This window comes from Alosa sapidissima, chromosome 17 (genome assembly GCF_018492685.1).
Source record: "Alosa sapidissima isolate fAloSap1 chromosome 17, fAloSap1.pri, whole genome shotgun sequence".
In the NCBI taxonomy this organism is placed as follows: domain Eukaryota; kingdom Metazoa; phylum Chordata; class Actinopteri; order Clupeiformes; family Clupeidae; genus Alosa; species Alosa sapidissima.
Window position 1 is genome coordinate 13,089,253 of NC_055973.1, and position 16,675 is coordinate 13,105,927.

The window sequence follows — 16,675 nt, forward strand, 5'->3', positions numbered from 1 at the left end:
ACACACACACACACACACACACACACACACACACAGGATGGATGGACTTGTCAAACAGGCCCCTCTGGCAGACACACAGGTCAGACAGATGGACATGCCTGACACTGAAGCGTAGCGTCCTCACAGGAAAAGGAAAAAAAAAAGGAAAAGAAAAGCATACATGACATGAAGGAAGACTGACACCTGTTCATGGGGAGCTGAGAGTGAGGGGGACCTGATGGTGGTGGTGGTGGTGTTGGTGGTGTTGGGTGAGTCTCAGGAGGGATGACTGGTCGAGTGAACATGCTTTATGGCGACATAAAAGATGAGCTCACAGGAGAGGAGCGAGTGCTTTTGAAAAAGAGGACAAGAGACCTTCCCACGGCGTTCCCACATCCGTCTTGGAGCACAGAGTCTGACGGATGGCATCCCCCAGAGACAGCTACATTCATTTCATGCCTGATGTTTTCATATTCAGAAAGGTTAATAGTGTTTCCTGAGCAAACAAGAGAAAAGCCTTTCAACTATTCACATAGGAAAACACATTAAACCATTTTACAGGGACAAAAGCTATAGCTATCCATTTCAACAACCTCCCAGTCGTAACTCATGGCCAGCCCTGCTGACTAAGACCTGATCTATTAAAAACACTATCTAGAACTACTTCTGGAACTGCATAGGTGAGCTAATGGAGCAAGGAGCTATCAACGCCAAGTCAATTCACACACTTACTCACTCATAACTACATACTTAAAGACTCTATTGTGTGTTTCATTGGATAGAAGGGTGTTAAGGGTATGTGAATAAGAATAATGTCTATATGAAGTGCTCCACGGAGGCGCCCAACGTGTGCTTGCGGTGGCAGAGGCCCACTACACAGAGCATCGTTTGTTTGTTCAATTCCTGAGGAAACGTGTGACTTTCAGCTGAGGCCGCAATCTGTGTGTGGGACTGAGCATGCATTATGCTTTTACATCTGTGTATACGTGTGCATGTTTGTGGTGTGTGTGTGTTAGTGTGTGTGTGTGTGCACTTTCACTGGCCCGTTCCAGTTTAATTACTCGGGAAGGGTGTGTGTCTACATATCTGTCTATCCGTATGTGTATATGTTTATACAATACATGTGTATGTTTCTGTCACAGAGAGCGAGAGAGAGAGAGAGAGAAAGAGAGAGAGAGAGAGAGAGGGCAGTTGTTGTTGCTAGACAATTTTACTGCCTCCCCTCTGGCTAAACTGCTCATGGGGTGGGAGGTCAGAAATCACCACTGTGGGACAGAAGTGCTTGCTAGTGTCATTAAGGAAGGATAAAAGACCCTACACACACACTAGCCTGATCTATTACACAATCATGGTGTCAGGAGGACATGTGCTTGGCTACCAGGCATCCCACCAAGCCACCACCCACTGAAGTGTCCACGATAGGTCAGGACTTCCATCCATCCATGGTGGGAATAGATGCGTCAGCAGGGCTAGTTACACAGGATGTTGGCTAATGATATTCCTGTGAGTTGTGTAAGGGGCGAAGATTTACACCTCTGTGCTGGTGTCTCGGTGTTTAGTATGAGCTTTGGAAGGGACAAGGGTGATGATGTGTGTGTGCGTCTGTCAGTCAGGCTCCTCCCTTGGGCGGCTTATTTTCAAACACACTTGCACATCCGAAAGATAATCAGCAATAATTTCTAGTGAAGAGAAATCTTTCATCTGCGTGCATACACGTCACATGAGTAAAACGCTAAAATACTGAAAAAAATACACTGATTGTGTATTTGTGTGTTTTTTCACGAAAACGCTTCCTTAAGTTCTTAACACTTAAGTGTGTGTGTGTGTGTGTGTGTGTGTGTGTGTGTGTGTGTGTGTTATGTGAGTGCGTGTCTATGTAATTTTTCTCATCCAGATAGAGCATTTGCCTTGCTTGATAGGCAGAGGTGCTTAAACGCTTGATGCTTGCACACAGACAGAACTCATCACTTCCACGGCACTCAGAGAGTTCTTGGAACCTTCCCATCATGCTTGACAACGAGCTCCATATGTCCGCGTGTGTGCTGGCCCGACACTGGAGCCTTGCTGTCTGATTGGCCCGCAGAAAAAAGACGCTCACCCACGTGGTGGCATCAAGACACACACGCATCATCTCTCACTCCAGCGGTGTGTGTGTGTGTGTGTGTGTGTGTGTGTGTGTGTGTGTGTGTGTGTGTGTGTGTGTGTGCGTGCGTGTGTGTTTACGCCGGGTCCCGTAGGGAAAGCCCTCTCTGCCAGACATTCCAGCATGAAGTGTGTTTTAAAGACAGCATTAGCAACACTGCCCACCCCTCCCACACCAAAGAGAGAGGGACAATCAAACCTTTTGGGCAGCTCATACACACACACATCTTCACTCTCTTAGAGATACACATACACACACATACACACACACACTGGCTCTCCCTCTCATTCTCTTACTCACACTCACACTAGATGGACAGATGACACACCCAGGGTAGGTCTTTAGATGGATATGTCCACCACAAAGGAGGAGTCTGACTATGGGCACAGAGGGGGAGAATTCCACTGAGGTGATGACTATTGTGTCTTCACAATCCTCAGACACTAAATTCAACAGCTTTCTGTCCACAGAGCTTGTCTGAGCACCACACCAAAGGGTGGGGTGGGGGGTACAGCAAGTCCAACACATATGGCCATTAAGAAACGACATGGACCCCCAATGGGGACAAATCCCAGCCTGTCCAAATCACATCATGGTGGCAACACATTCAAAAGGCTTGATGAGGACAAAAAAATACCCTCTTCCCTCATCTGTATAATGGCTTCCATGTTGTTATTGAAGTCCAGAAAACAACTCTAAATTGCATACAGAGGACCATATTGATATGGCCTTGACCTAAGATATTACCACTAATGACACATTGGCGTGGGACCACAACATGTGCAATCAGCCATTATTATAGAGTATTAACTACAACATACTTAGCACTTAATTGTAGTCCACTTAGCATTATGGAGGGTTAAAGATGTTAGCATTCAATGTAATAGTGATGCTCGTTCTTGGCTGTATTGTATTGCTAGGCTTGTGATAGTCAGTGTGCTGTGTGTTGTCTGTTTTTGTACCCATGCGACTGGATGCGACACTTAGTGATTTAGAGCTTTTCTAATGGGAGTAATTGTGGTGTAACATCATCACTTGATTTCAGCACATAGCTGTGGGCCACCATGGATGAGAGAGCAGCGGCCGGTGCCAAAGTCGCGTCAAGCTCCCCCTGATTAATTCCGCTGACAAACTTGTTTTCAAAAGCTCGTTCCACGCGCAAAAAAACTACGCCACGGTGAGCAGCTGGGACCCATCAGAAGCCGGGCAGAGAGGAATCAGAACGGGGAGGGGATTATCGCTTACGGCATGCGTTTTCTAACGTAAACCCTCCCGTAAACACAAGGGAAATCGGAACAGGACAGGGTCAGAAGGGACGGAAACAAACCGTTTTCCGTAGAGTCGTTTTTTTTTCAAGCGTTTGCTGGAAGTCGCCTTTTTTATGTTGATACAGAGCACAGGGTGGGGAAATGCGCCACAGAGGAAGGTGCCAAGCTCAAGTGCGCACACTGCCAGCACTATTTGAAGTGGTTTTCACACTGCCAAGGCAGAAAGCGCCCTAGAAGAGAGCGCAGGAAAAAAAAAAAATAATGAAATAAGAAAAAATAAAAACAGCAAAAAAAAAAATAGGTAAAACTACAGGCAAAGACAACACGAGAGAAAGTCTCACGGTGCAGATGGCATAAACACACACCCAGCGTCCGTTCGTACTTTCATTACAGGAGGATTTGCACCGGGATGGCGAGGAGCCGACCCGGATACTCTGGAATAACACCCGTCTCCTCCGACTCAAGACCTCTGAGGCAGAGGCCATCGATCCTTATCTCTGAAGGTTATTGCACACAGCTTTAGCAGGTGGACTCGGACAGATAAAATCATATTGCTCTTTGTGAAAGTGTTGACCCAGTGGTGCTGGCCACCCAATATAAGCCTGTTTGTGTTATGTCTACTGTTCACAGCCTCTACAGCTGGCTATGGGGACCTGGGCTTAAGGAAGGCCGGCTGTTTCTATAATGCAGACTGTAACAGAATCGAGCTTTGGGCCAGCAGGAACTTTAAAAGACTATAAGCTTCATCCCAGTCTAAACTTCTTATCTTTCACTTATTCATATAACAGATGCTTCTGTACAGCACAATATGCTGTGCAGGTAGAGTTCACATGTTTCTACTTGTGAAGCAGAGGTGCAGTTATATTCTTTATTTATATACTTCTGAAACGCATATATCAAGAAACATTTAGCACATTTGGTTACACAATCCTTATCTAAAGCACCAGATGTTGATCTTTGACTCTTTAAACAGACTTCTCACCTTCGCGATACAAATATAGAATATCACAGCTTAATTAAAATGGTGTAATCTGATATCTACAAATACAATTTTAAACATAACCAGAAGCCAGATCCACATCCACCAGCCACAAGCTTTTAATATCTGTCAATTAAGCCTCTGGCATGACTCACGCTGATAAGAATGTCTTAATAAGTCACGTCTTTCACCAAAAACTTTCCACTTTGTTCTTCCACTGCTTTTATTAACCCGTCACTTGACCAGCGAATTTCTTATTAAAAGTCGCGGGTCTGTGATGTCCGGTCATGGTCAAAATTTCCTCTGGTCCAACAAAAAAGAAGCAGGAAGAGGAGAGGAAAAAAAGAAGGACTCATCAGTCATTGCTTGGCTATTAAACTCGTGGTGAAATGACAAAGCGACAGGTAACGGAGAGGGACCGAGGAGGCCAGAGAAGAAGAGAGTGGTGGATGGAACACGGCCAAGTCTAATCGAACGGGGGTGGGGGGGGGGGGGAGCGTCGCGGCGGTGGCCGACCATCAGAAGGGCCTGCGGCGCTGTGATGATGTCCTTTGATGGGGAGATGTGAAATCAAATGGAGAAACAGTTTGTGAGCGTAAGCGATCTATCTTTTAGGGGGTGCTGGGGGGGGGGGGGGTGCGCTCTCTCTCTCTCTCTCTCTCTCTCTCTCTCTCTCTGTGCAGTGATTAATGGCCTGATGGCACACACACGCCAGATGAACGTGGCCTCAGATCAAAAGGTTACGGACTCGCAGGACGACGCGCCATTCCTGAGCCTCCGGGCGGGATGAAAGACGCGTGTGTTAGCTCCTCTATCAGCCCGCGGCCATTCATCTACAAAGACACGGGCCGATTCAGAAGAAGGTCAGCACGGAGGAACTGACAGAGACGAGCTGAAGGAAAGGGCGCATTTCTTCTTCTTCTTCGTTTTCTTTTTTGGGGGGAGGTAGGGTTTTGTGTGTATGTGTGTGTGTGTGTGTGTGTGTGTGTGTGTGTTTGTGGTGGTGGTGGTGGGGGAACACTGACAGACATCTAAGGGAACATGGGCAGAATTTTTCTGAAATCAACTGAATATTGTAACAGATGAGGATTATAACTGACTGCACCTTTAATGCAAAGCCACTGCCTCTCTGCTTACGGCTGCACATGCGGATGAAATCCAGCAGTGTTTTCCTTTGCATTCTTCACATAGTGTCTGTACCAAGGGTTGCCGGCTGGCTGGCCCGTGTGTGTGCGTGTGTGTGTGTGTGTGCTTTCCGTGTTCTGCCGGCATCCTCACGCAGAGTTAAACAACAGGACAAACAGGTTCAGGCCAGGTGGACAGAGGGTTGGGTGGGGTGGGGGGGGTGGGGGTGTGCGAGGGTGGGAACAGGGGAATTGTTAAGTGCGGGGTGTGTGTGTGGTGTGTGTGTGTGTGTGGGTTGGGGGGGGGGGGGGGGTATTGGTCAGTAGAGAAACCATCTCTCATATAAATTCTACCCCCGGTGTGTACTCTGTCCCAGCTGCGCAGCGGTGGCGGCGGTGTCCAGCACAATAGCCCCTTTATGACGGGAGTACCTGATGTGCGGGGCTGAGCTCCGAGCTCCGTTCCCACAGAGATTCCCTTCGGTGCCCCACCTCCCCTGCTCTCCTCTGGGCACCGGCAGCAGCGCTCAGGGCCTGGGGGTCCTCCTGGCGCCTGCCCACAGGGGCTCTCTCCCTCTCCCTCTCCCTCTCTCTCTCTCTCTCTCCTCTCTCTCTCTCTCTCTCTCTCTCTCTCTCTCTCTCTCTCTCTCTCTCTCTCTCTCTCTCTCTCTCTCTCTCTCCCTCTCCTCTCTCTCTCTCTCTCTCTCTCCTCTCTCTCCTCTCTCTCTCTCTCCTGTTTCATTCTCCCTTCCTGTTCCATTCTCCTTCTCTTGGTCTTTCTCTTCCTGTGTTTTATTCTCCCCTCTTTCTCCATGTCTCTCTCTCTCTCTCTCTCTCTCTCTCCCTCTCTCTCTCTCTCTCTCTCTCTCTCACTGTTTCTCTGTCCAATTCAGATGTGCTTAATTAGCATGACTGACTGCTTAGCTACAATATGACCAAATCCAATATTTGTAAAGCTAATATAGCAATATACATTGTAACACTAATCCTCACCCAGTTACACTTATCATCAACCATTAAACAGGACAGATACATCATCACCTCCCTCTTTCCCTCTATGTTCCCTCTCCCAAGGCCCCAGAAGTCCTTTAGAAAGCTCGAAAGCTGACAGTCGAGGGTGGCCGTTAAGTTGGGGTATTGACACGCCATTGATGATGTTGGAAAGAGAGGGGCGGAGAGTGAGTGAGTGAATGAATGACAGACAGAGTGTTGAGGTAAGTGTGCATGCGAGGTAGTGGGTGAGTGAGAAGGAGCGAGTGTTGAGTGATTATAAGCATCTGTGTGTGTGTATGTGCATCGATCTCTCTGTGTGTGTGTGTGTGTGTGTGTGTGTGTTTGTATGTGTGTGTGTGTGAGTGTGTGTGTGAGAGTCAGTGGACAAACAGTAGATGCAACAACCCAAAACAAGAATAACAAATAAGGAGGCATGTGAGGGAGGGAAGGAGGGGGCAGGCGAGCGAGCGAGAGAGAGAGAGAGAGAGGACAATAAAAAGCATGTGTTGCACATTACTCCACTCTGTCCATTATTTCTGCCCTACTTCCACCCGATATGGCCCGTGCCAGCCATCCCCAAACGCTGAAATTAATAACACACGCCTCTCTCTCTCTCTCTTTCTCTCTCTCTCTCTCCATCTCTCTATCTCTCTGTCAGACCCTTGTGCCGCCAACAAAGATTTACCCCCGAAGCCGGGGTTGGTGCAGCGATGCCCAGCAGAAACCTGCCCCTCCTGGCTCTCCTCTACCTCCACAAACCCCACACTCTCCTCCCTTCCTTTGTTTTGCTGCCCCAAGCTGAAATCAGAGACAGACATATAAATATATATCTCAAAAACAACATGGCTGAACCACATCCTCCACTCGTTTGCAGGTAAAGAGACACAGTAAAGTGAGGGAGAGAGAGGGAGAGAGAGGGAGAGAGAGAGAGAGAGAGAGAGAGAGAGAGAGAGGGAGAGAGAGAGTGGGGGGGGGGCAAACATGCAGTGGGTGAATGTGGTTAATGTTTACGACTTTGTAGCTCTTTGTCTGTTCCTCGGTACCCCATTCGAGACTGATTGGGGAGAATGTTCTGGCAAAGGGGTGCGGGGAGCGAGAGAGAGCGAGCAGGCGGACGGGCGGCAGTGCTTGGTGTTTAGGGGTCTGGCAGAGGGAGAGGGAAAGATCAAGTGATGCCTGGCAGAGCGAGCGTGTGCCTGAGACGGGGGAGGAGGGGGGGCGAAGAGGAAATCGACTAACATCTCCACACACACACACACACACACACACAAACACATACACACAGCAATCTATGCTTCGAGCAAATGGGAAAGAGAGAGGGAGAAAAAAAGAGATAGAGATAGGGATAGAGAGAGAGAGAGAGAGAGAGAGAGAGAGAGAGAAAAACCGAAGCCCAGTGTCTAGTGTGTCCAGGCTCCTCATTGCCAATGCAGAGCACAATGAAACTGCTCAATGAAAGCCATATTGACCTTGTTTCTCCATTACACACTCCTGATCCTGCCTCGGTCCCATACACCAGTGAAAACACCAGAGAGGCGCAGGCCCATTCAGACATCCCTGGTCCCAATACTTATCAGGGAGTTTGAAGCAGGATGGAGTGGTGTGGGGTGGGTGGGGGGGCTGGGTGGGGAGGTACAGGGCTTAAGTTGTGAATGATTCACTCACAGTGCAGGTTCTCTGTTCTGTCATCCAGTACAGCTGCACTCGCCCTCCACCCCAACACACACACACACACACACACAGGCACGCACGCACACACACACCACCACCACCACCAGCACCACCTCTGCAACATCCACCTCCCTGACTAACGCAAACCTGCTGCGTCTCCATATTTATGTTTGGCCGGTGCTCCTTGCTTCATCGGGTTTCAGGACACAGGAAGACTCGCAGCAATAACAAACGGGGCTTTCAAAGGAGCCTTCAGCAGGTTAAGATAAAATGTTTTTACTGTCCATTATAAGAAGCATCTGCCCCGAAATTAACGGGGGGCCCATGTAAGGGCATGAGGAATGCACAGGCAGCGAGCTCCCAGTCATCTGCACACGATCTGAAAAACAGACCGAGTCGATTTGGGAAGAGGAGCACTGGAGCGCATTTTGTGCGCGCACACACACACACACACACACACACACACACACACACACACACACACACACACACACACACACACACAGAGAGTGAAGGTTCACAGGACCCAGGACCCAGACAGGTGTTCATTCCCTGTTAGCAACAGAACAGATAGAGGAAACAGAGCAGTCCTGTGGGGGAGGGTGGTGGTGGGATCAGTTTTATAAATCTGACATCAATGACAAAAGCAGGTTCTGGTTCTAATTTAACACACACACACCACACACACACACACACACACACACGCACACACACACACACACACTGTCTGGAAAGTACAAGTGTATGGGTGTATAAAGGGTCTGGTGGAGCAGTGTTATGAAACCTGACCAGCACCAGGGAGAGAAATGGGAAACTAAATAAGGAAGGTGGCATGTTTCTCTATGAATGAATGAATGAATGAATGAATGAATGAATGTATGTATGTATGTATGTATGTATGTACTGTATGTATGTGTGTGTGTATGTGTGTACAGTATGTGTGTGTGTGTGTTATGTGCACATGTGTATATCTCTGTGAATGAATAAATGTACGTATGTACTGTATGTATGTATGTATTTATGAATGTGTGTGTCTGTGTGTGTATCTCTGTGAATGAATGCATGTGTGTATGTGTGTGTATGTGTGTGTGTGTGTGTGTGTGTGTGTGTGTGTGTGTACACTTGTGCACACACTTGGGTGCTGCGGAGGAGTGTTCCGTTCGACCATCTCTCTCACATTCCATCCATCCCCCCTCTCTCCCTCCTTCTCCCCATACCTGGAAGCCCTGAATGCGGGCCAAGTACTCCAGCTGCTGCGCGGGCTGCACGGACGCCGATACGGCCGGGGCCAGAGCAGGTGTCTTGCCCTTGGGCCCCAGGACCTCGCTCGCCGTCACCGCCGTGGAAGACGAGCCGTTGAGCAGCAGCTCGCGGGCCATGGCCGCCGTGCTGCCCGGCCCGGTGTAGTACGGGTCCTTGGTGCCGGGGCCCAGGTAGGAGGAGACGGGGCCGCCCTTGTTCCGACTGGCCTCCATCTCCTGGTAGACGTCTGGGGAGAGGTGGAGGATTCCCTTTTGTGCTGCAGGACCAGAGAGAAGAGAAGGGAGGGAAGAGGAGGAAGAGGGGAGAGAAGATGGAAGAGAAGAAGAGGAGGAAATAGAGGTGGAGGAGGAGGAGGAGGAGGAGAGGGAGAAAGAGGAGGAGACAAAGGAGGAGGAGAAGGGAGGGAAGAGGAGGAAGAGGGGAGAGAAGATGGAAGAGAAGAAGAGGAGGAAATAGAGGAGGAGGAGGAGGAGGAGGAGAGGGAGAAAGAGGAGGAGAAGGGAGGTGTAAGGAGAAGTGAAGAGAGAGAAAGCGAGGGAGAGAAAGAGAGGAACGAGGGGGAGATGAGGGATGATGAGGAAGACAGACAGAGGGGAAGAAGTGAGAGAGAAGAGTGATAGAGACAGAGCGATTGAATGGAAACATGGGAGACAGATAGAGAGAATGAGAGAGAGAGAGAAAGAGGGAGAGAGAAAGAGGGAGAGCAGTCATTACCGTTCACATCGTTACCTGCCAAAGAGATTTGCGCACATGAACCACCATCCTTTTTTGCCAAAGGGGGGCCTGTGTGCTTTGGCTCAGTATTGGGTTCAGATGGGAACATCATTTACAGATAGAGCTGTTTGGGCTGGCATGCGGAAAAGTTATTCTACCCTTGGTGACTTGGCATGAGATTTGCTCAATTTTAAAGCATACACTTGCTTGGCTTCTCATAAATTCCATGCTATGCTATGCTTCTGATTGACAAGAATGTGGATGTGTATACAACACTAGTGGCGGCTAATCATCCAACATGCATTACATTACTGGATTACCACTTAAAATACTCTCAAGAACAGGGAAAGTTGCTTGCCCCGAGGAAATTGGTCCAAATCTTTTTTTGTAGTACAGATACTTTATATTTTAATCAACTGTAATTAACTCATCTGTTGGCAATGAACACATACACAGTACAAGACACATACACAGACACACATAGAGATGTGGGCAGCCTCTTCAACATCAGCAGTTGCGGTGGTTAGGCGGGACTAATCAACCGACACACACCACCACCCCCCCCCCCCCCGCCACCCCCCCCCATCCCTTTTCTTGCCGGTCCAGATCAAACCCGATGACCTTTGGGGCCAGGCTTGCACCTCTAACCTTTAGGGCTGCCCCCAACACCTTAACGTAGCCTTGAACATTCGTTGTGCACAGATGCTATGAGAAGTGCAGACATGAGGAGACACTAAAGCATCACATCGGATCCCATGGCCACAGGCTGCGTCAAGAACATGCTCTAATTAAGCTGATGACGCATCCCGAAACGAGAACCGTGGAACCGCTAAAATGGGCGAGAAAGTCGTCTGGACCACTGTCCTGAGAACAGCTTGAGCAGCATCCCAGACAGAGCAAAAAAAGGCGGAGTCCTTTTTCCACTGAATGATTGTTTTTCTTTTCCTTTCACTTATTTCCCCCTTTGGTTGCTGCTAGTTCTGGATTAGCCTATTGGAAAAACATGCAAGTTTAGCCCTCAGACAAGGTCGCTGGAGACCAGGGGGAGAACAGCTGTTCCTGGCCACACAGCTGTGCACTGGCGCTAGCACGGACCGCAGCTGATGTCGACGGGGATCTGGGCCGGAACCAGGCCAGACGTGAGCCAGAGCTGCTCATGAGCTCAGCTGCTATCCGGAGAGGTTAGAGAACTCGCTAACTTCCTGTTTGCATCGGCAACAGTACAAATACGGCTAGCTGGGAGGAAAAAAACCCAACAGATTCTTTGAAAGCTGCTCGGCTCTCCAGCATCCAAGCTGGGACTTTACGGAGCATCATATCTTGGTCTGGATTCTTGTTTGCAAGCTTCTAAATATTATTTTACGTAACCCCATAAGGATGCAGATAGACACACATCTGGGTATTGATGATACATGCATGTTTTGTACAAAAAGTGTGTGTGTGTCCGTCTGCAGAATATGGATTCAAGGGATGGAGCACAAATCAGAAACACCAGTCGAGGGTCCCTGTGGTCATCTCAGTGGGAGAGAGTGCCCAGAAATAGCGCAAACTGACACAGATTTTTCAGATGTCCAAATGACAAGTTCAATTTAAACTTACACAAGTCAGCGCTGCAGCGGCCGCACCAGCGACTGCCTACGAATGTAACATACCGTAAAAGGGCTAGGTGTGAGCCAACATGACATCACCATTGACATGCAACTAAAAAACATAAATGCACAAAGGAGGGCGGCAAAATGGGAGAGAGAGGGAGAGAGAGAGAGAGAGAAAGAGAGAGGAAGAAAAAAAATACCCATGATTCCACGCCTCCCTCTCACCCTCTCCCATGGTTCCGCCCAAACTAATGGGCTCTGTCTGAGAACGGTGTACTGGCCGCAGGCCAGCCCAGGGCCCAGCGCCTGATTTTAAACAGATAAGGATGAGAGCCCAAACTGTAAATCAAAACGATGAAGCAACAGGACTCTAGATACTAAACACAAACATACACACACAGAGACACACACACACACACACACACACACACACACACACACACACACACACACACACACACTAGGCATGTCTGACGCAAACACATTAAACACAGACACTCACACACAATTCACAGGCAATTCACAGGCAGACACATAAACACACTCCTTGCACAGACAAACATGGCTGCATGTAGGCACGCAAGCATGCACAAACACACACATACACGCACATGCACAAACACACACAAGCAAACACACACACACACAAGCGCGCGCGCACACACACACACACACACACACACACACACACACACACACACACACACACACACACACACACAGACTCTTGTCAGGAAATGAAACGTGGCAACATAAGCTGACGAAAAAAGGGCCATGCTGCAATAACCCCCTGGGAGGACCCTGGAGAATGCTCCTCTCAGGCAGAGCCCTAATCATTTCTGCATGGCCCTCATCCTCTCCTCTTCTCACACCTCCTCTCCTCTCCTCTCTTCACTGCACCTCACCTCTGCACTCCTCTTCTCTCTCCTCTCTTCTTCTCTCCCTTCCTCTCTCCTCCTCTCCTCAGCTTCACTCTCCTCTCGTCCAGAATGAAGATCTCAATGAGTGGCAGCCCATTATACCAGTCACCATGGTTGTGTATAAACATTGTGTGTTTGCTTGTTTGTTTGATTTTACTTGATTACTTTCAACAACTTACTTTCCTACAAGTTTAAGATGTCATTACGTTTGTAGTCTCTTATTCTTTAATAAATGATCCTATTCTATCATGCGCTTTACTTTTATGGCCAACTGATTCAACTAACTGGAGCACACTTTCTTTTTAAAATACATCAATAAAATGTGACTTGAATTGACAAATGCACAAGAAAGGATGAAAACAAACTTAAATCCGTGGGTTGATGGGTTGCGCAAGATGCATCACGACTACCTCTAATCACACAAGTTGTGTAAAGCAAACTAGCAACGGGGTGACGTGACAGTAAACGGACTGATCGGGCCTGACGTGTGGTCCTATCCTTTTCAATATGCCTCACATTACAGTACATATGCCCTCGGAGCAGAGAGAATGACTCACCAAGGAGCCACATATTTGCTGTCTCTCACTCTTACTCGCCCTTATTCTCTCTCTCTCGTGCTTTCGTTTAAAAATGTGTTTTTCTGGTTCTTGGTCTTCTTACTCATCGGTGCCATGACACAGTGTCCCTTCTGTGCGTGGGGGGTGGGGGTGGGGGTGCGCTGGGAGGCAGAAACCTAAATTGGGATCCTGATTCCAATCTGCCATTTTGTTCCATGTGTCAATCTTAATCTGCCATTAACTTTTCACTACTGAGCCGTGATGGGCTCCTGTGCCCAGAGCAGCACGGAGAGGAGGAGTGAGTGCCCCAGATGAGGAGCAGCAGAGTGAAGCGGAATGTCCCAATTCCGGGCAGCGGCGGTCAGAGCAGTGAGAGCCGGGGGGTGGGGTTGGGAGACGTCGATTCCCCCCTGGTCGTTCCCATGCAAACGCGCCTCTGTTGTGTGTCAGTGCCCTTCACGGGGCCGTAACCGCTCTCACTGGCAGCTCACGCAGATTGCAAATCCTGGCGCTTGAACGACGAACATTATTTCGACATTAACAGGTCCGCGCTCTGGCGAGGCCGCGCGGAGGTAATGAAAAAGACAGTTGGCCCCCGGTGCTGCTGACGGGGCGAGATGAACTCTCGGAGGGGTTAGGAAAAATGGACGCCCTCCAGGGTGGGTCTGCAGGCCAAAAAAACAAAACAAAACAAAACCGAACCGACAAAAAAAGGCGTTTTTTGTTATTAACGCTCACCAAAACGAAGACCTTACCCTAACCTCGCCTCTTTTTCTCCCCCGACACAAGCGGCCCAAGGGGCCTGACTACACTGTCATCGCCCTCCATCGATGACACGGTCAGCACCGTCCCAAAAATAGCTCTTTTATGGGGAAGTCATGGAAGCTGAGTGGGCTTCAGAGCACGGGGCTCTGACAGTGTCTAGGGAGGTGAGTGTGAGCAAGAGACTGAGCAAGCGTCTCTCCGTTCGATTTGTGCGAAAGTGGGCGGCCGGCCAATGTTTGCACCACACGCTGACTGAGAATGATACAAACTTTGTAGAAAAAAGGGAAAGGGGAACACACACACACACACACACACACACACACACACACACACACACACAGACAGACACACCACACACACACACACAGACACACACACACACACACACACACACACACACACACACACATACACACACACACACATAAACACACACACACACACACACATACACACACACACACACACACACACACACACACACAGACACAAGGGAAAAAAAACATCCTCCTCCATTGGTGTCATTTCATCATTTCCAAGAATGCCATCGTCAAGCTGCATCGAAATCTCCAAAGCTGACATCACTGAAGCGACTTCATTCACCGTAGCTTTTTGCCAGTTTATTTCAAAACTCCACAAAAACAAAGGGGGGGGGGGGGGGGGTACCCCAACCTTCTTGCACAATTGTTTGTATCTATCCCTTCAAATGCCACACACAAAACTGACTCATTCTCACCCTTTCAAACTGAAATACCCTAATGCAGGCAGGCTGTGATGTAAATCTTCTCCCCATCAGACCACACTGACCCACTATCTCTGCCCCATCTGGAGAGAAGCCGATTAATCAGTGGCAAGGCAAACGGTATGGAATGTGAGATGGTGAATGTGAGCCTTTGATGGCGCCTGAAAGGCCTTTGATCCCGGCTGTCTCTTATATAATGGGGGCTTCGTTCTATAATTTCATGCAATTGCTGAACATCCCACACACATGGGAAAGTCTGCGACTGTGTGTGTGTGTGTGTGTGTGTGTGTGTGTGTGTGTGTGTGTGTGTGTGTGTGTGTGTGTGTGATTTGGAGGGTTGGGTTGGGGAGGGGGGCTAATCCTATCTGGCAAGCAGCAGTCCAGAGAAGGTGGGTGTGTATGTGTGTTAGTGTATGCATGTGCGTGAGTGACTGTGTTTAAACGCTATGTGTACATATGAGTTTACGCATGTAAGGTATAAATCCACATATATCCAGCATGTTAGTCCCTGCTTGTGTGTGTCTGAGAGAGAGAGAGAGAAAGAGAGGGTGTGCATGCATGGCCTACAGAGAAGGGGTGTGTTTGTGTGGGTGAGTGTGCATACAGTATGCCTGTGTGTGTGTATGTGTTATTAAGAAAAAAAGGGGGTATACATATGACTGTGTGTGTTTGTGTTTGTGTGTGTGTGTGTGTGTGTGTGTGTGTATGTGTGTGTTGCCCAACACTGCTTTGCGCCCAGTGTGTAAGTGAATGGGCCTTGTGGATTTGCAGTCTCCACACACACGGGAGGTGGATTGAGCTGACAGTCAGAGGCCCATTGACCAGTCATCCAGATTAAACGCCCGCATGTCACCTGGGCTGGAGCGGCCCCCACAAACACTCACTGTTATTCGTGGGTTCAGGGAAAGACGCTCTTTGTCCATTCCAGCCTTTGTTGTCCATCTGCAGAGAGGGAAGAGGAGAGGGATGTGAGAGAGAGAGAGAGAGAGAGAGAGGGAGAGAGAGAGAGGGAGAGAGAGAGGAAGGGGGGGTAGAGGGGGAGGAAGATGGAGGGGGGGCGAGAGCATGGGAAGGAGGAGAGAGCGAGGGAATGAGAGAGAATGAGAGAGCCAGTGGAGAGAGGGGGAAAGAGAAAGAACGAGAGAGAAAGAAAGAGAGAGACAGAGAGAGAGAGGAAGGAGGGGAGGGAAAAAATGGAAAAGAAGCCAGTTTACCAAAACCGCTTTTCAGTGTGTCAGACAAGTTGCTTCCTACTGTTTTCATGCGAGGGAGGGGGTGGTTGGGTAAGCAGAGGGAGAGATGGGGGGTTAGGGGGTGTGCCCAAATTAAGACATCCTTGAGCAACTGTCACCAGCCCAGCCAAGTCTTTGCAGGCTTAGGGGGTGGTGGGGGCTGGGTTACAGGCAGGAGCTGAAAAGGTGCTCTCTCTCTCTATAGGCGGCTCCAACAGGCTACGTGCTACGGGGCCTTGCAGTGCTGTCTGGCAGCCCCGGTGGTGGGGCTCAAACTGATGGCAAGCCTCTGGAGAGTGAGTCTCCAAAGGTGGTCAAAAAACAAAGTGTTTGTGATGTGAGCGGAGATGTTAAAGGACTGTGGGATTTGGCAATGTTTAAGTCCATCTTACTCCCCAGTCTGGCCCTCTCTCTCTTTTTCTCTCTCTCTCCTCTCACACACTCTCCCTTCCCAAATCCTTTATCTCCATAGATGTCTGTAGAAATGTCAAAGTGCTTCTGTAGTTCAATGTGTAGAGCACTCAGTAGGTAGAGGTGCTAACTACCACCCTGGTGACGGAGCAGAGAGCCACCTGGTTGCAGATGTTTTTACACTGTCCTGTATTAGGTTTTGAATAAAAGAGTCTGCTGGATGAGCAGATGTAAGTGCAAATGTCTATCCATCTTTCCTCCACCTCTCTTCAGTATACACCAACAGTATTCTGCAGATGTCTGCAGGGTCCTACAGACCATA

At 49.0% G+C, this 16,675-nt stretch overlaps 1 protein-coding gene across 4 annotated transcripts in view; it reads right to left on the reverse strand.

Annotated features, from left to right (window-relative positions):
• stau2 (staufen double-stranded RNA binding protein 2) overlaps window positions 1-16,675 on the reverse strand; it is a 102,071-nt gene that overhangs the window by 40,971 nt on the left and 44,425 nt on the right. For all 4 annotated transcript variants that reach the window (XM_042067178.1, XM_042067180.1, XM_042067177.1 and 1 more), the window contains 2 exons: window positions 15,595-15,652; window positions 9,375-9,676 (listed from right to left, as the gene is read on the reverse strand). In XM_042067178.1, coding sequence (XP_041923112.1) covers window positions 9,375-9,676; window positions 15,595-15,652 — 360 coding nt within the window. The remainder of the gene's footprint in view (window positions 1-9,374; window positions 9,677-15,594; window positions 15,653-16,675) is intronic.